The sequence below is a fragment of the Micromys minutus genome (assembly GCF_963924665.1).
Source record: "Micromys minutus genome assembly, chromosome: 5".
Lineage (NCBI taxonomy): Eukaryota > Metazoa > Chordata > Mammalia > Rodentia > Muridae > Micromys > Micromys minutus.
Window position 1 is genome coordinate 49497310 of NC_137974.1, and position 19254 is coordinate 49516563.

The 19254-nt window shown below is 51.4% G+C and overlaps 2 protein-coding genes across 3 annotated transcripts; one reads left to right on the forward strand and one right to left on the reverse strand.

Moving 5' to 3' along the window:
• Positions 1-125: 125 nt before the first annotated feature.
• LOC308420619 (adenylate kinase isoenzyme 1-like) lies at positions 126-8969 on the forward strand (the record flags this gene model as incomplete). Its single annotated transcript, XM_080916751.1, has 6 exons — positions 126-186; positions 960-1159; positions 2997-3110; positions 7402-7596; positions 8075-8204; positions 8892-8969. The coding sequence occupies 5 exons, from the start codon at positions 126-128 to the stop codon at positions 8141-8143; spliced, it is 639 nt and encodes a 212-aa protein (XP_080772877.1). The 3' UTR covers positions 8144-8204; positions 8892-8969.
• A 54-nt stretch (positions 8970-9023) lies between these two features.
• On the reverse strand, positions 9024-18636 carry KHSRP (KH-type splicing regulatory protein). 2 transcript variants are annotated; one of them, XM_080917317.1, is made up of 19 exons: positions 18302-18636; positions 16254-16350; positions 15699-15737; positions 15559-15598; positions 14733-14782; positions 14518-14589; positions 13742-13799; positions 13377-13551; positions 13194-13292; positions 12863-12961; positions 12670-12772; positions 12144-12389; positions 11908-12068; positions 11723-11832; positions 11422-11510; positions 11135-11335; positions 10982-11059; positions 10734-10894; positions 9025-9752 (listed from the first exon to the last, which is right to left on the reverse strand). In XM_080917317.1, the coding sequence occupies exons 1-19, from the start codon at positions 18551-18553 to the stop codon at positions 9717-9719; spliced, it is 2166 nt and encodes a 721-aa protein (XP_080773443.1). In that variant the 5' UTR covers positions 18554-18636; the 3' UTR covers positions 9025-9716. The 2 variants fall into 2 exon arrangements, with proteins under 2 accessions (XP_080773442.1, XP_080773443.1); XM_080917316.1 differs by having other exon boundaries at positions 9024-10894.
• Positions 18637-19254: the final 618 nt, after the last annotated feature.

A 19254-nucleotide genomic window follows, 5' to 3' on the forward strand; every position in this document is an offset into this window, starting at 1 on the left:
TGTGTCCTGGAGTCTGGGGATCCCGAGGATCTTGCAAAATGAGTCCCTTGTGACGTAAAACGGAGCCGAAGGGTCGGTGCAGGGTGGAGACCAGGCCCCATCGTTACCCCGGCATTACGGGCGGGATGGGTCTGTGCGAGTCCACGCTGCCCCAGCTGGGCAGAGCTTTAAGGCCCCAGGAGAAGGGTAACAACGTGGGGTAGTGGTTTTCATGGGGCAACGGAAGGGGGAGGTGGGCAGGTATCCCCACCACCTGGGTGTGCACACCAACCCTTGCATGGCAGGAACGCATCTGCGCATGCTCTTACCCCATCATTGGTTGTTGTCTTTGGCATATATCTTGAGTAGAGGAGCCATTGTCAGACATGCAAAGTACAATTCTGGAGGGAGGGATCAGAGAAAGGGGGCCTGCGGGATGCAGGGGAGTTGATTAAGCAGAGGGGCAAGGCAGGCACAGATATTGAACCTGAGAGGGATGATAGAGGCTGATTCCGTGACAAGCTTTACAGAACCATAAACAACTGACTCCACAGGTGTTTCTGGTAGCTGAGGCATTCATTTCTTCACTTTCGAGGAGAGTGCATTTTGAGTTACAGAGGCTGGCTAGGAAGACCAAATGAAGTTGAAAGGAACAAAGAACAAAAAAACATCACTGAGTGTGGAGGAGAGGGAAGGGCAGGGAAGCGTTATCCTAACTCAGGGGTTGTATGAATAGAGCTGCAAGCAGGTAGGATAGAAAAGACCCCATGTTGGGCAGAGCAGGGTAGTACTGGGTGAGTCTGAGGGCCTTCCTCTTTCATTATCTGTAAAATCCGGTGATAGAGTCGCTAAGGCACTTTATAGATGTTTGTGCAAATCACCTGTGCCCTGCTCAGGAAAATCCAACAGAGGGAGCCTTCAGTGAGGCCAGGGTCTCTTAGACTCGCACTAGCACCCCCTTTCTTCCCTGAACACCATAGACATCCTGAAGTATCCCCTGATCATCTTTGTGGTGGGGGGGCCTGGCTGCGGAAAAGGGACCCAGTGCAGAAACATGGCTATGAAATATGGCTTCTACCACGTGGAACTGGGCCAACTGCTGCGGGAAGAGGCTCAGAGAAGCACTCAGAGGGGCCGGCAGATCCAGAACATCATGCAGCAGGGACTCCTGGTACCCACGGTGAGAGTTCACAGAAGGGGACTCAACCAGACAGTCCCCAAGAAGCCCAGGTCTTGTGGCCCAGCCACTGCCTTGCTGCAGTAACACTTAAAAAAAGATTTTATTTATTTTATGAGTACACTGTAACTGTTTTCAGACACACCAGAAGAGGGCATCTGACCCCATTATAGATGGTTGTGAGCCATCATATGGTTACTGGGAATTGAACTCAGGACATCTGGAAGAACAGTCAGTGCTCTTAACCAGAGCCATCTGTCCAGTCCACTAACACTGTTCTTATCTGACAATGCTGTGATGATGTGAGGGTTAAGGACACTGGCTTCCCCTGTCCAGAGGATTTGTTTCCCAAATGAGAGCTCACAACTATCTGTTAACTATTTCCAGGGTTTCTGGTACTCTCTTCTGGCTTCTGAGGGCTCTGCACACACTCACACACATGTGTACAGATACACATACAAATAAAAAAGTCCTGGGTCCCATCTCCAGCAATGCAGAAACTGGGTACATGCTGGGCAACCCAGTCCTCTGGAGGTGGAGTCAGGAGGATGAGGAGTTTCAAGGCATCCTTGACTGCATAGACAAGTCCAGTCCATGCCAGGGGCCACAGATGGCACATTGGGATGAAGACATTTTGCAGCCAAGCCTTACAGCCTGAATTCAATCCTGTGAATGGCACATGCACTATCCTTCCCCAACTATATAAATAATAAAGAGATCTAATACCTTTATTTAGATGGTAAATGTATAACAGTATAGCCTGGCCAGGCAGTGGTGACACACATCTTTGATCCCAGCACTTGGGAAAGCATAGGAAGAAGGGGTTCTGGGAGCTCTAGGCCAGTCTGGTCTATAAAGTGAGTTTGAGGCCACACAGAAACCCTGTCTTAACCCTGGGATATGTCAGGGGCTATATCAGGCAAGGGAGAGGGGTGACAAAGGAGGGGGGAAAGGGAGGGAAGAAGAAAGCCAGACAAAGTAGCAAACACCTGCCATCCCCAAACCTGGGAGGCTGAGACAGGATGGGGAATGTGAGGTCAGCCTGGGTTACATGGACCCTAGGTAAGTAAATTAAGCACATCAGCTGCTGTATCCACAAACTGCTTGCCCACGTTTTCGATGGACCCTACTGAAAATGTCCAGGAAGCAAACTGCTACACAGGGATACACTTCCTTCCCTATACAGCAGAGCATAACCATGTATCTAGAATTAGATTGATGGTATGTCAGGTAATATAAGCTATCAGAGTCTTAAGATATCTGATGGACAGAGTGGGGCAAGCCTGTCACTCAGGAAGGTGAAGGCAAGAAGAAGGTCACTGAACTTGGCACACCTTTCATCCCAACTTTGGGGAGGGAGAGGCAAGAGGATATCTGAGTCTAAGAACAGTGCAAGTTTCCAACGAGCTTGGCTATGTGAGACTCTGTCTCTAAAACAAAGTATGAGGAGTCTGTGAGTCTCATTCAGAGAACAAGGGTTTGCCTAGCATTTGTGAGGCCTTGGTGTATGGGTGTATAAGGGTTCGGAATAAAGGAAAGAAAAAGAGCCAAGCACTCGGGAGTCAGACACAGGGGAGTCTCTGAATTCAGGGACAGCTTGGGCTACATGCCTAGTTGCTGGGGAGGTGGCTCAGCTGTTAGACTTAACTGCTCTGTAGACACAGGTTCAGTTCCCAGGTGGCTCACAACAGCTTGTAAATCCAGCTCCAGGGGATCCTACATCTCTAACTTCTGGGGCACCTGCTTCTCTGTCTTACAAAGGGCTCCAAACTGAATGGCCTTTATAACCCCTGGCCTCTCTGGAGAGGTGGATCCTGAGTCTATACCCTTTCCTTCCCAGGGTCTCATTCTGGACATGGTTAGTGACAACTTGTTGTCTTATCCAAAGAGCCGTGGCTTCCTCATCGATGGCTTCCCCAGAGAGCTGGAACAGGCCAAAGAGTTTGAGCGGATTGTGAGTGACAAGATCCTCTAGAACCGGAGCGCCTGTTAGGGTGTGTGCTACCTGAGTGGAGGCTCCAGAACACCCTCCCCACTCGCCATACAGCCCTAGTGATGGATGGAGGACCTGTGGCTGGGAGACTCAGCCTTTCTTCCTTCCTCTCCTGAGCCCCACCTCCATCTCCTGTTTCCTTCAGATTTCATACAGCCTAAGCTGGTCTCAAACTCCATAACATAGTAGAGGCTGACCTTGAACTACTCTTCCTGCCTCCACCTCTGGGGTGCTGAGATGGCAGGGCTGTACCACTACACCTAGTTTATATGCTGAGGATGGAAATCAGGGCCTTGGGCATGCTTGGCGAGCCCTCCATCTACCATGCTCTGCCCAACCTGCACATGTGATTTATTTTCTGCATTAGTAATGTCAGAAGCTGAGCGTGGAGGTACATGCCTGTCACCCCAGCACTGGGATCCTATGAGGCAGGAGGACTGTGATTTTTGGGCCAGCCTAAGCTACGTTTGGAGTTCAGCTGGGAATTCCATAAAAAGACCCTGTCTCAAACAAACTAACAATAGAAACTGAACAAGGCCCTCATGCTGGCTGACCTCTGGCTGCCACACACACACACAAACACATGAATGAAGAAATTGGGTTGCCGATGGTGTAAGCCTATGGAAGATTCCAGAGGGTGAATCTAACCACGGAGAGTGTTGCCAATGGGCTTAGGAAGCATTCACACTGCTGTTGCTATGGGGATGTGCAGGACCCACGTTACCAAGCCAGTAGAGTTTATGGGAAGCTGAGAGCTGTGCTGCAGAAGTGCCCCCCTCCACCCCGTTTAAATACTGATCACAATTTCTTAAAATGTTAAACTGTGTAACCCAAAGGGAACTGTGGGCTAGAAGTCAGGATGGAGTAGTAGCCTCACTTCACAGAACGTTTCTGTAGCCCAGGCTAGCCTCCATCTCTAAGTATCCAAGATGACCCTGAGCTGAGGATGCTTCTGCCTCCACCTCCCTGATGCTGGGGTAACAGAAGTGAGGCAGCCCTGGCTGGCTGGCTGCTTTTTGCTTTCTTTCTGGAGACAGTGTCTCTCTATGTAGCCAGGCTGGCCTAGAAGTCCCTGCAATCTTCCTGAAAGCTAAGAACACATCACCACAGCAGGCTGGACAGGTAACAGTTAATTTCTTGCTCTTTATCCCTTTTCTTTTTCTTTTTTTAAAAAATATTTTATTTATTTAATGTATATGCATACACTGTCGCTCTCTTCAGACACACCACAGGGCATCAGATCCCATTACAGATGTTTGTGGACCACCATGTGATTGCTGAGAATTGAACTCAGGACTGCGTTAACCACTCTGGTCCCAATTACTTGCTTTTTTGATATTTCAATGTATGCATGTGAGTGTTTTGCTTGTATATATGTATGTCTACCACAGTTATGCCTGGTGCCCTTTTAAGGTCTAGCTGTGCACATGGCATCAGATCCCCGGAACTAAACTTAGGATGGTTGTGAGCCATTGTGTGTATGCTGGGAATCAAATCTAGGTCCTCTCCAAGAATAAGTACTCTATCACTGAGCCATGCAGTGGCCCTAACTATGCACTCACTGTATTTGGGTACATGGGTACACTCTAGGATACCCACACAGGACTTTTTTTCCGAGACAGTGTTTCTGTGTGTGGCTCTGGCTCTATAACTGACTCTGTAAACCAGGCTGGGCTCAAACTCAAGAGATCCACCTGCCTCTGCCTTCTAGTGCTGGCATTAAAGGAGTGGGCCACCACTGCCTAGCTGGCGTTTTGGTGTGGTTCAGGGATGCACTGTGGACACTTCTGTCTTGGGTTGCGAGATGCATATAGATATGCTGGCCCTGGCTCATTACCAGTCCCATATCCAAACACGTAATGAAGCTCAGACCAGAAGCAGTGGGTAGGGCCTGCTAGGGTAGCCAAGCCTGAGAACATGAGTTTGTGTCCTGAGCCCACATGCTGGAAGGAGAGAACTGACACCTGTAGGGTGTTCTCTACCTCCATACATGCACTAACATGTCCTAACATGTGTGACATGGACAGAGTAAATACATGGAAGTAGATATATTATACCAGACACATACAAACTTGCTTTGACAATAAGCACTGTGGCTATTTTATCTGGTGCTCTGAGTCATCTACAGGTAAGGTGTAGAGGATGTGGGCAGCTTTGGGCAATTACAGAACTGATGTCAAGTCGATTCTCTTATCTAGGATGTCTGAGCCTGTGGTATTAAGGAAATACCTGTCTGCCAGTGTGGAGCCTATGGTCTCCATTCTGTGAGGAAGTGTACAGGGCAAGCATCTTTATATAAAACAGGGCTGGACATGATGGCAGTCCGCCTTAATCCCAGCATTCAGGAAGCAGAAGCAGGTGGATCTCTTTAAGGCCAGCCTGGTCCACAAAGTTCTAGGACAACTAGAGCTACACAGAGAAGACTCCCTGTCTCAAGAGGACAAAAAGAAGAAAGAGGGAGAAAGAGGGAGAAAGTGAGTGACTGGAAAGTTGACTCAGTAGTTAGTAGCACTCAGTGATCTTCCAGAAGACCTGGTTCAATTCCCAGCACCCACTTGCATAGCTCCATGTGCAGCTTCTGCTTTTGGCCTCTGTTGGCAACAGCACTCTTGTGTAGCACAGATATATATGTTTAAAAACTATCTTTAAAAAGAATGAAACGAGGCCAGCAGGTAAAAGTGCTTGCTGCTAAGCCTGAAAACCCCAAGTTCTATCCCTGAAATCCACCTAAAAATGGAAAAGAGCAGACTTCCACAGTTATCCTTTGACTTTCATACATGCCTCCCCTCCTTCCAATACTAATAAAGAAAAGGAATGAAGTACCAGAACCATACATGCAGGTGACACAACTGTCAGATGTCCAGGCAGCAGGTGACTTTGCTGCCTATGGGGGGGGGCTGAGGGAGAGAGAACCTTCATGCTCTACCCACCACTGCAAATTAAGCCTCAGACTGGGTGGAACTAGGCTCAAAGGACAGAGAATTCACTTCCCATATTTGAATCCCTGGGCTCTATTGAGCCCTAGGGCTTAGAAGTGTAGAAGTAAAACCCCCATTTGTGTCAACTCAAGACTGTGGGGTAAGGGACTTTGGTGATGTCCCTAACTCCCCACTGGAAGCAAGAAACTAAGCATGGTGGTACATACCCATCATCCCAGCACTGAAACTGGGGAGATGGAGGACCAGGGATTCAGGGTCATCCTGTGCTACATAGGGAATTCCAGGACAGCCTGGGCTTCATGAGACCCTATTCAAAAAAGAACCGGGTAAGGCAGCATACATACAGTTAATCCCAGCATCTGGTCTGAGTTCAGGGCCAGCCTGATGATCTACATGATCAGTTTCAGGGATATATAATGAGACCCTATCCAAAAAAATAAATAAAAGGATTTATGGTATCAGCACATAGGATGCTGAGGCAGGAAGGATGTTTGAGGCTAGATTTAGGAATATAAAACAGTCTGGTCTCTAAATAAATAATAGTAAATAAGTAAAACAGAAAAGAACACATCCACTGTGGCTGTGCACACCTGGAACTCCAGCATTAGAGGCAGCAGGATCAGGAGTTCCATGATTGGACTGTCTCAAAAAGTAAACCAAGGGGTACAGGATATGGCTAGGTCAGCAAAGTTGCTAACCCTGCAAGTGTGTGAACCTGAATTCCATCCCCAGAGCCACATGGGAATCTGGGTGTGGTGTACATGCTTGATCTGAGCTCTTGAATGGGGAGCCAGGAGGATCCCTGCAGCTCACTGGTCAGCCAGCCTAGCTGACTTGTAGAAACCCTGCCTCAACAAGGTTGCAGCCTGGGGAAATGGCTCAGCATTGTGGCATTCACCTTCAATCCAAGCTCTGGGGAGGAGGAGGCAGGCAGGTCTCTGAAAGTTCAAGGCACTGTTTTAAAAAAACAAACAAAACCAACCAACAAACCAACCCCCAAGTAAGTCGCTCCATAGACCAGACTGGGTTTCGAATTCAGAGCTCTTCCTGCCTTTACCTCTGGACCGCTGGAATTTAAAGGCATGAGCCAACTATATTTGGCCCAAAAGTGTTTACAAGAGTGTGTATTGCTATTTGCAGAGGACTTGAGTTCAGTTCTTAGCATCAATGTAGGTGGCTCCCAGGGACCTGTCGTCTTTTTCTGGCCTCCATGAGCACATGCACAGCACTTTACAAAGTAGAGCACAGAGGTCTGGTGCCTCTCAGAAATGGGTGCAAGGCTCTCACCTAGGTTTCTGTTGGTTGCTTCCTAGGTGGGTAGGGCCCCCAACATAGTCATAGTGTTTGACTGCTCCATGGAGACCATGGTGCGCAGAGTGCTACGACGAGGACAGCTGGAGCACCGGGCAGATGATTCAGAGCCAGCCATCCGAAAGCGCCTAGAGACACACTACACCCTATGTGAGCCCGTCCTGACATTTTACCAGCAAAAAAACCTTCTGCGAAATGTGGGTACCCAGAAGTGAGCCCCAAGCCTCATATGGCGAGCTTGTGGTTTTCAACTTTGTCCACTACGAAATCAGGAGTAGGGGTGGGATTAACTCCAGATTCCATCTCCTTAGAGGGTTCGTGTAGCCCAGGCTGGCCTTGAACTCATGTAATCCTCTTACCTCAGAGCTCTAGGATTATAGGTGTGAGCCAGTGAATGTGCTTCCAGTTTCTGAAAGCTACAATGGGGTCTCCAACTGACACCTGTGTAGCTGTGACGCTCTGGAACCCTGTGGGAAGCAAGCATGGGAGGCTGCATTCTGTTCCCTGGACCTATGGGGTCCCCAAGGCTCACTCCTGCCCCGCCCCCATACCCAGTCATAGGACATGGGATGACACTCAATACAGCAAACCTGCTTGTATCAGGGCTCACCTCAAGGGGCTGGAATATAGCTCCTGCCATGGGCTCCATCTTTGATCTTATGTCTTCTCCCCTAGATATTGGCTGAAGAAGCCCCTGAAAGCATCTTTGCCAAGTGCTGTTCAGTCATTGAGAGTCTGCAATGAGCTAGGTAGGACAGGGCCAACATCTTGCCTCCCTTCTCACAGCACAGGACCCAGACTTTCGGTGAGTCCCTGGTGCTAACAGGGTCCCTATGGGCAGACAGGTACCTAGCACAGCTGGAGGGAAACCAACTTCATCTACAAGTGGCAGCTGCTACTGTATCATGTGGACTTTGGTAATTATTTTAGCAAGGCATGGTTTAATACAATTTGAGGGCAACTTTGGAGAATGGGGAGTCTTTGTTTCTGCTGACCCACAAGCACATTTGGCTCAGACTACTTAAGTATCCGCACTTGGCTTTGGGACTAGCACTTTTCACCTGCTAGGCCATCTCCCTGGTTGATTCTGATCGCAGGAGCTTTACAGGTTGCCACTCTGCCTCAGAACCCCTGGCACTGACTACTCACCCAGGCCTGGCCCCTACTTTCTACTCAATGTTAGCTACACACACTCAAGTCAGGCCCATACCCCCAATGGGAGGCTTCCATGAGGCAGCCCTTAGTGACAAGTGTGGCCACATCCATGGGAACATGAACCCCAGGGACCCTTCTCAGTGCCTGGTTCCTCAGGTCCCAAAGGGAAAGTGCAGAGACAGCTGGGCAGGGCTCCCTGAAAGATAAGTGGTTTCAGGGACTGCACCCAACTCCATTCTCTCTACCCAGTGCTCTGAAAGGGGAGGTCAGGAAAGATCATGCCTGCAAACTGTCCTCTATCTAAAGCTAAGACAAAATCCCTGCTTCTCATCACCAGGATTATGCTTGAAAGCTTCCAAAGACTACTTGAAGGGCAGAGGAGACCAACAGACCACAGCCAGCAAGACACAGGGAGGTTTTGTTACCATTTATTTGTGAAGTTAAAAACGAGCGATAAAAAGTAAAAACTGCCATACAATTTGTTTTGTTCTCAGTTTATCTCATCTTCAACAGATGACAACGTACCAGGCCAGTCCTGGGGTTGGGGTGGGTACAGGGAGGAGCCAGGGAAGGGGGGGTGGGGGGAGCAGGGAGAAAGAGAGACAGAGAGAAATGGGCAGGAGGGGCCTGTGACACCCACACCTGGTCCAAGGAATGTTCCAACTCTAACTTAAAAAAAAAAAAAAAAAAAGAGAAAGAAAAACTGAAAAAAAAAAAAAAAAAAGAGATAGCAAGAGTGACTGTTTCTTTCCTTTTAAAAAGTTTATTGAAAAACAAGAATAGGGCCCCGGACAGTAGGGAGATAGTGAATCGCTTCCCTCAGAGGGTGGGCTCGAAGGCTGGGGGATAGAGATTTATATATTTCTATATATATATCATTTTATAGGTTTTGTTCTGCTCTTTGTGATTTAATTTTTAAATTTTTTTTTTTTTTTTTTTTTTTTTGGCAGAGGTTAAATTCTCGCTATTTTCTAAGGCTGGCTCAACATGAAGGATCCCGATTTTGGAAAGGAAAAATGTGAGACACACAGAATGAGAGGGAGCGCCTTAGCATGAAGGGGATCCCCTGAACCCTAGGCAGCTCTCTCACCAAACCAATCAAATATAGAAACCAATAAAAGAAACCCCCAAATGGAACAAAAAAATGGAGGGAAAAATATTTTCACAGATGAAGTTCATATCCATTTGCTTCAGTTGCCTGCAGAGAGGGAGAGACAGGAATGGTCATGGCAGGAGGGGCGGCCTGGCTACAAGAGGCTGCGACTCCAGGCAGTGGGCCAAGAGGCCAGGCCCAAGCCCCCACAGGCTAAGCAGGGGGCTATGACTGTCTGTCTTGGGGACTCCACTGGTCAGACTGCTCCTTGGTGGAGGAGAAGCAGGAGGAAGAAGAGGAGGAGTAGTCTGCAGCAGAAGCCAGAGGTGTGGAAGAGGGCATACAGGGGAGAAGTGCCAGGGGGGAGGGGACAGAGGAGGGAGGCGGTGGCTCGGCGTCACAACATTCAGATCATGGTGTCCCCACAACACCCCTGTGAGGTAGGTTGGAAGGTGGCAACGATCGTCATGCCCACTTCACAGACAAGACCGGGACACAGAGGCAAGCACACCAGAGGTGGCCTTGCCAGGCAGGGAGGGCCCAGTCCCCTCAGTGGGCTCCCCTCCATCCCAGCAGAGCCAGGGCCGCCTGCAACACGCAGTTACTTGGGCATGGGGAATAAAGATGGTGGCTTAAAAAAAAAAAAAAAAGAATAAAAAAGAACAAAACCCAAAATAGTGATGCTGAAAGGGGAAAAAAAATACATTTTCTTCCCAAGTGGCCAGATTTTGAGCGAGCGGGTTCAGCAACCGGTGTGGCACCCAGCACAGTCCCCACTTCCTGCCCCCACCCGGGACACCCCAGCAGTTCAGAGTTCCACCTTTGCGGTCCGTGCCCCCAGCACCCAACGTCGCACCAACAGTGGCTACCGGAGGAGCCTCTTCCGTGAGCCTCTGCACCCATCGAGCGCTTCCCAGCGGCGGGGCTGCGGGGCTCTGGGAGACTCTGGCCACGCGCCCGAGGCTGGCATCAAGGGCACACCCCGCAGGGGAAAGGGTTTCCGGCGCTACCCACTAAGGCAGGATGGACGGTGGCCGGGGGTTGGAAGGAGAAAGGAGGAGGAGGAGGGTGGCAGTTCCCACTTGCCTGCTGCTGTCCCTGCTGGGTGGGAGGTGGCTGTGGGCCACCAGGGCCTGGGGTCTGTCCGTAGTAAGCAGCCTGCTGTCTGTAATACTCAGCCCAGGCGGCACTGTAGTCAGGCTGGGAGCCAGGGGGTGCTCCAGGACCCCCACCAGTGGCCACTTGTGCTGTGGGCACAGAGATTAGTTAGTGGCTGGCAAAATCCTACCTCCCCTCCCCACAGCAGCCCCACCCGTACCCACCCAGCAGTTTACCTTGCTTCTTGTAGTACTCCTCCCAGGCCTTGGTGTAGTCCTGCTGTGGGGGAGCCCCAGGCTGCTGGGGCTGCTGGCCTGAGGAACAGGATAGGGTGTTAGGGAAGCTGGACCCTGTGCAGAATACCCACTACTCCCCAGCACTGAACTTACCAATTTTTTTGTAATACTCTTCCCAAGCCTTGGTGTAGTCTGATTGGCCAGTAGGTGGAGGCTGGGGGGGCTCCCCTTGTGCAGGTGGGGCTGCAGGAGCTGGGGCAGGGCCTGGCACAGGACCTGGGGGTTGCTGGTAGTAGTGGGAGTAGTAGGCAGCCCAGGCAGCATTAGGGTCTGTAGCTGCTGCTGCAGCTTTGTCTATAGGAAGAAAGGTTGGTTGAGGAATGGCCCAGTAACTGGCTTAGTGTCACTCCCCAAATTTCCTACGTGGTGTTGACACTTACTTGGGTCGTGAGGGGCAGGTGGTTGCCACTGGGGGTAGGTATTGCCCCAGCCCTGAGGCGGGTACTGGTGAGGAGGAGGACCACCAGCACTGCAGGGGAGAAGAGAAGTGGCCATGAGAACTGGTTCGAGGATGTAAAAACAGAAGTCCTTACCAACAACAGAAAACTGGGGCTGACATAGAACCAAGACCAAGGTCAAAGGTAGTGGAACTGGGCTGCACAGTCCAGTGAGAAAGGGCCTGTCTCTTTTTCCAGGCCCCACAACACTAAACACAACCCAAGAGCCAAGAAAAATACTCACTGTGGGGGTGCCCCTGGAGGCCCCTGATTGAAGGGTCCAGGATTGAAAGGCCCCATGGGTCCTGCAGGGCCTGGTCCCCCAGGGCCTGGTCCAACTGGGCAGAGGGGTCCCTAAGGGAAAAAGTGGCAGCTGCAGTGAGCAACCCAAAGGGGAGAGGGCACCTTCACCAGCACCTGTGAACGTACCTCTATCTTCTCCTCAATGAGCTGCTTTGCATGGTCAATCTGCTGGGGCGAGCCCCGGATGACAAACAACTTGAAATTGGGGTCCCCGTTGGGTGGCAGCTGCCGAGATATTTCCACAAAGGCGCCTGTCTGCTGGTTAATGGCCTTCACATTCTCCCCACCTGTGGGACCAGAGACAGTGAAGGGCTGGCAAGTACAGAGCCAGGCAGGGAAAGAGCAGAGCCTCAGGAACTCACCTCGGCCAATGACCAGCCCACACTTGTGGGTAGGAATGGAGAAAGTCATCTCTCCTCCAGGAGGGCCCCAGTTGCCTTGGCCTCGGCCCCGGCCCCTGCCCCCAGGAGGCATGCCAGGAGCCCCTGGAGGACCTGGGGGCCCACTCCGAAGACTCTGGAGGAGGTCATTGATGATTCGGGCTGCGTGCTCACACCGATCTGGAGGCCCCATGATGTGAGCAATCTTCTCAGGGCCGGTCCCGTCATCTGACATCCAAGAAACAGATACTACTCAAAGCAAAGCCAAGCTCCTTCAAAATCAGCTCCTCTGGTTTGCTGCCTCCATGTGGACAAGCAGGAAGCCCTATTTCTCAGAACACGTCCATCTACTCAGATTAACAGCTTGAGCATCCTCCCACCTTCGAGGTCCACAGAATTCAGAAAAGCAACTGACAGGAACTAGGCACCAAGCCTCTATAGGCACTGAGGGTCTGGAAAGCTGGCGGGCAGCACCAGTGCCTGGGCCAAGGTGGCACCCACCCCTCACCTTGCTTGAACTGGATGCGCACACCGGCATCATTCTGGATCTTCTTGATCATCTCTCCACTCCGGCCAATGACTACACCAACTGAATGCCGGGGTACAGGCACCTGGGAGACCAGGAGACACAGGGTCACCTGGTGTGCTGCTAGCTCTGCCCTGCTCCCAGCTTCCCACCTCCTTGGAGCGCTTGCACTCACATCAATGCCTCCGCCAACCCGAGATCCGTATTCGTTGCGGTCCCCAAAGCCACCCTGGTCACGTTCTCGAAGGATGTCCATCACCATCTCACAGGCTTGCTGTGAACATACCACACTCAACAGTGGGAACAGGCAAGTGTGCTGCCATTGCACCCACCTCCTGGCACCTGCGAGGGTCCCCGACATCCCTGTGGAGCTGCAAAATGCCTTAAAGAGCTGTTCATCCAGGGCAAGAGGCTGAAAGGCTTGGGGGGTGGGGGGCTGCACTGGCAATAGCCAGGCAAGGCTGGACAGTGACGCCTTCCCAAGTCCATGCTTCCTGGGAGCTCACCTGCACTTTGTATGGGTCCCCAATAATCCTCAGCGGCTTGTCCACATTTGTGTTCTGGGAGCCATCCTGAATTAAAATCATCTTCACCCCGGCCCGCTCCTATAATGTAAGTACCTGTCAGAGGCAGCCTCAGGGACGCTGGAGAACGTGGGGACTAATACTTTGGCCTGTGCCAACACACACCTGCAGCTGCTTGATGGTCTCTCCACCCTTGCCAATGACCAGACCAGCCTTGCCAGCAGGGATCATTATCTCCTGTACTGTGCCATTCTGACCCCCATTGGCGTTGTCATGGAACTGTCCTGGGGGGCCCCCACGGCCCCGAGACACGATGTCATCCAGCATCATCTTTGCCTTTCTGGAAAGATAACAGGGTGGCACTCAGAGTGTGCATCTGCAGTACACCCAGCTCAGGTGAGTTATCTGGTGGGTGTCAGACCTGGGGCTGTTCAAGATTGAGAGAGAGGATGTCAAATTGTCCATAAAGATCTAGGGAAAAGTCTAGTGGGAAGGACACACATAGGTGTCATTAACTTCTGGGGACTTACTGGACTGACTCAGGTGCTCCAGTCAGGGACACGCTGCGCTCAGGGAGGCCACCACTATCTGCAGAGAAGAGTGACTCGGACTCAGTGCAGAGGGGTTAGGGACAAGAAACGTCCAGAACAACCTGCAGCCCTCTCCTACAAATCATTTCACCCCCTGCCATGAGACACTAGAAGGTTGTTTCTTTAAAACCCATCAGGTTAAGACAGAAGTTAGGAGGAAGACACGCAGAGCACTACATCTTTCCTAGAACCCAGCGGCTAAGGCAAGAGGATAGAGAAAAGGGGAGACTCCAGAAATCAGCTCAGGATTACTCCTAACACCCAGGACCCCACCTTAAATCTAAAAGGAGCCCCATGTACATGCTCCACAGAGGCAGACCCAAGCAGCTCGAGAGCCTGCCATTTGGCTTTCTGCAGCAGTTTAAGGTGACACCATTGAGCCGCCACCTGGAAAGTGGTGCCTCCACGTCCATGCCCACGTTCCCCTAGACTACCCCAAAAGCAAAGAGGAAAAACAAGGGCAGGGAGCAAAGGTGCTCATCAACAAACCTGATAACTTAAGTTCAGTATCTGGATTCCATAACTGGGGGGGAGAGCTAGCCTGACCTCCATGTGTGCACCATAACAGGTGCACACCAAACACACCAAACCCCCCCCCAAAAAACAACAGTACAAACATTGCCACCATGGTATCTGCACTTCTGCAGGAAGTATCCACCCAGCAGAGCCATCTTTGCCCTGAAGTCCCAGGCAACTTTATAGATGGAGGACTGTACCTGGTGAGATCTGAACTTTGCAGCCTGAGTCCTGCTGGATTTTGTTTATCTGCTCACCACCTCTGCCAATGACTGAGTGGAAAGAAGAGAAAGGTGAAGGCTAAGGACACCCAGACCAAGGTTCCCCACCAGCAGTCCTTTGAACACTATTGCACAGAAATTCCTTGGCCACAGGCTCTCAGACACCCACCCTCATCAAGTGAACCCACACTCACTCAAGCCCACCATGCCGTCTGGAACCCTGTACTCTTCTGTCAGTGAGGTCCTGTGGGAAAAGACACTCAACATCAGCCTCCAGCCAGAGGAGAAACCATACAGCTTTCCTGGAAATAAAGGCCTGGTAGCCCTTTGAAGTTCCAGGTCTTTGCAGCACGCCCTGCTACTAACAGAAGGGCAATGTCTTCAGGACCAGAGAGTCTACAAGTGGCCCATGGCAATCCTATTTCCTCAGGTAAAAACACTTGAATTTGATTTTTGGAGACAAAATGTCATATAGCTCAGGCTGGCACTGAATTTCTGATTCCCCTGCCTTAACCTCCCCCGTGGTAAGAGGATGTGTATCACTTTGCCTGGTGTTTTGTTTTGAGGCAAGGTATTTGGGGGTGGGGTGGGGTCCAAGGTGAATGCTCTATTGACTGAGTATAGCTTCCCCACCTTGTACATTTCCATACCACACCTATGGTCCAGGACGTGTCACGTAGTTCATCTCATTCTGATTAGTGTCCATTGTATTTCAAACAGACTCATTCAAAGAAAACCTGTGGCCCATCTCAACAACCCAGTCATATTCACCCCAAGCCATCTGAGGCAGCCAGATAGCAGTATACTCCACAGGCTCCCAGATGCCCCTGGGAGCATCTGACCACTCATAGCCAGTGCTGAACCATGTTGCTACAATGGCTACAATCCACCCCTATTCATAGAGCACACTCATGGACACAAGTGCACCCTTTTCCCTGTCCACCAGCATCCTCTGGCTCCAAAGATGACTCTATGCCAGCCCTTTAAAACAAAGACAGGAGGAGGCTCAGTACAGCTTACCTGGGGGGAGGATGGATGGGTCCTAGTTGAGAACCAATCGCTGGGAAGAGAAATTCAAAGCAGAGTCTAGCTTAGCATCTATCTGGGCTCCCCAACCCCAACCCATGATGCCCCTGCTTGCACACACCCAGTAGACTTACAGTCTCCCTGGGAAGCCAATTTCTTGCTGTCTGGCTGGTCTGTAGATGAGAGAGAGCCTGTCAGATGTGACACTACCCACCCGCAATGCTTCAACCCCAAAGTTGGTGTGGCATATTCTAGGCATAGTCACCAGCAGAGATCTACATGACAGCTGAGATGGAGAATTAGAAGGTGCTGGTCCAGAAAGGGGCAACATGCCCATCTCATTTACTAACTCAGAGTGACAAAGTTAACTTTTAACACATGAACATTATTAACACCACAGGGTCCTCCCAGATTAGAGTCAGACTTGCCCAGGAAACAAATGTCCTGCTTAAAAGCTACTTTGTGCCCTGTGTCATTCTATCAAAGAGAAGCAGCAATCTTGAGAACCTACCACTCTCCCTGGTCACAATCAACCTGCTCTTTTCTCAGCTATCTGATACTCAAGAATGGCAGATGGAACAAAAAGCTGGGCTGGTTCCCCTGTCTTGAAGCCCCATTGGGACAAAATGCTACTCTCAGCCCCAGGCCTCTCTCTTGGGTGAGAGTCAACCACCACCACCACTGGTTACCTCCATCTTCCAGCTGTCTCTTTTGGCCCCCAAAACCAAAATCAGGAGTGTTGTTATTCACGGTGGTAGCAGCATCACCTCCAATTTTGGCTGCAATCTAGGGTGAGGTAGAAGTATAGATGAGTTACCCATCCAAAGCAACCCTCAAGTTTATCTCTAGCCTTGGCCTGGAGTGACTCCCTGATTTTGAGAAGCACAGACACTCTGGAAGCTTTTATGAATGTCTCCCAAGGTTTCTAAGAACTGCAGGCTCCCTGTCCCCATTATGGTCAGGACCTGTGCCCACAAGTCTTGGACCAGCTCTCACAAGTAACCTGGACAGCAAACAGGACTTCAGTGTGGTCCTTCCAACTATCCTGTCTCTTATGGACATTTTTACAAAACATACTGAAACATCTCAACCAATCTTCAAGGCACCTGACATCCACAAAAGCCCCTTTGGGGCACACACTGAGTTTCAAGTGCACAGAGAACATATTCACATCACCCTTAAGCCAGCAAATACATCCAAAATCCTGAACTCAGGATCTGGCCTACTGTTATAACCCCCCCCCAAAGCATGCTACCCTTGACAGGGAGTATCACCCCAACTGACAGCACTTATGGGTATGACATAACATTTACCCATGAGAAGCTGCCTCTTAATTTTAGGAGATGACCAGAAAAAAGGCATGCTAAAGCCCACCCCAACTTGGAGGAAGGCAGAGATGATAAGGAAGAGGGCACTAACCCAATGAGTCCTCCCACCTAGGGAGAAGCCAGTTCTTAGCCCAGAGGCCTTGGGATAACCCCAGGATACCAGCATCTGCAGTAAGGCCGGCCCTTCCAACTTTCAGAACAGACCTGAGTGGGGTTGTGAGCAAAGCTGAGCCGGGTCACACCAGCACATAACACTTCTATATGCTCTCATGAAAACAAGCCATGTTCCCAAAGGGAGACAATTCTTTTGAATTCAAACAGCAAAAAGCAGTTTCCCTGGTCTGCCTTCCCCACCTCACTCTGAAGACCAGGCTCTCTAATAAAGGGTTCGTTCTTCACCATCTGGATCCAACAGAAAGGACTTCTCCCCACCCCTCACCAAATCCCTTCCTAGGTAAGGGTCAGAAATGGACTGGATTGGGGGACCCGTTTTGATATGAAAATAGGAGTAACTGTGTAAAGTGAGATCCTCAGAAAGGTAGTTGAACTTCTGGGGCAAATATGTGCTAAGGTGAGTCTCCTCACTTTCTAAGTATATGCCTAAACTCAGTCCCTATGCAAACCTAGGGCTGTCTTGGGAACTAATATATTCTGAGCCCTCATGTCTCTGAATAGTGGTCCTCTAGCATTCTGCAATGCAACTTTTACAAACCCCGAGAGGCTCTTGGGGACCCTAAGATTCCAAGGGTCTCACAGCATCTCTGACCCCATTCTTCATGAACTCAGGAATAGCTCTTACGGACCTGCCTCAGTTTCCAAGACCCCATGAGTCCTAAGGGGGTGCTTAAGTGCAAACCCAGGAATGATTCTTGGGGACACCCTCTTAACATTCAAGCTGAGGCCTATGGGAAACCAGGAGACCTCTCCAAATCACAAACACTCTTAGACTTTGGAGTGGTCCTCAGAATACAAGCCCTTATGTCCTGAATGGAAATAAGGAGTGCAAGCTTGGGGACAGCTCTTGGGAACACTGTCCCAGACTGCAACCTTTATGGATCCTAGAGGAATCTTCTAGTACACTCAGAAATAAAATCCTGGGAACTCCAAGGATTAAACTGCAACCGTCTAGTTCAAATAGAGAAGACCAGGTGTAAGTACGGGGGTGGGTCTCAGAGACCCCAAAGACTGCAAGCCCTGGTATCCTAAGAGGAATAGTCCAGTGCAAAGTCTGGTTTTCGAAGATCAGCCTTCAGCGCACCCTTAACTCCACGCACGCAGAGGGTCACCCTTATGATGTGACGGCCCCAGACTCCCCGCCCCGAGCCCGCCGCCCACGTGACCCTCTCGCGACCCCGCGCGCGCCGCCGCCCCCTCCCCCGCGCGCGCACGCGCCCTCGCGGCCCCCTCACCTGGCGGGCCCGCTGCACCGCGTCGGCAAAGGCGTCCTTGCGGATCCCCGGGCCGCCACCACCAGGAGGCTGCGAGGGGCCCCCGGACGCGCCTCCTCCACCCGGGCCGCCGCCGCCAGGGCCTCCGCCGCCCCGGTCTCCAGCGCCCGGAGGGCCCGGCGGAGGGCCTCCTCCCGCACCCGCGGCTCCTCCTCCTCCGCCAGCGGGAGGCGGCGGGCCGGGCGGAGGACCTCCGGTGCTGTAGTCCGACATGGCGCGGCGGGGACGGGCCTGGCGCGGAGGCTTCAAGCTGAGGAGGCGGCGGCGGCTCAACGCGGGAACAAGGCCTCGCTCCACTCGGCCGCGGAGCACGATGGGAAGCCAGCGGCTGGGAAGGCGACGAGGGGGGGGGGGAAGGAGGGGCACCTCCTCCCGCCGCCGGCTTGACGGACGGCGCGGAACAGCCAGTAGGATGCGGCTTTCGCCCTGTGCCCGCCAATCGTGGGCTGTAAGTCTGGACGACCAGTCAGAGTTCCAGAAGATGCTGGGGGCGGGAGGCGCGGTGTGACTGACGACTATAGGACTCAATAAACCGAGGGCTGCTGGCGCTGGGCGGGCAATTGGAAGTCACGCGAGAATTCAGGAGGCCCAATGAAGCATGAGTTCCACATTCTCGGGGCGGTTCTAGGATAAGAGTGATGGCTCTGGCCAGTCACGTGGTCTTGGGGGCGGGACTTATGAAAGCTCTCTTGGATGAGCAGGGCGGGCGCTCAGCGAGATAGTCGTAAATACCAGCTAATGAATACACTTAGGAGGCGGTGCTTGCCCAGATTGGCAGCCATTTAACCCAGTCCCTGAAGCGTTTTGGATTTGGACGTGACTTTTCTCAGAATCCGTGTCCCTCTAACCTCTGAGCCAATGGCTGAGCGACAAGGGCAAGCGTTTAATGATTGACCCCTCCATGGACAAATGGC

Excerpts from the sequence above, each read along its gene's own strand:
- KHSRP (XM_080917316.1), bottom strand. The coding sequence starts at position 18,553 with ATGTCGGACTACAGCACCGGAGGTCCTCCGCCCGGCCCGCCGCCTCCC. Across the intron at positions 11,833-11,907 it reads TCATTGAGGAGAAGATAGAG|GGACCCCTCTGCCCAGTTGG; the intron begins GTACGTTCACAG and ends TTTTTCCCTTAG. Across the intron at positions 11,336-11,421 it reads ACCTGCCCCTCACGACCCAA|ACAAAGCTGCAGCAGCAGCT; the intron begins GTAAGTGTCAAC and ends TTCTTCCTATAG.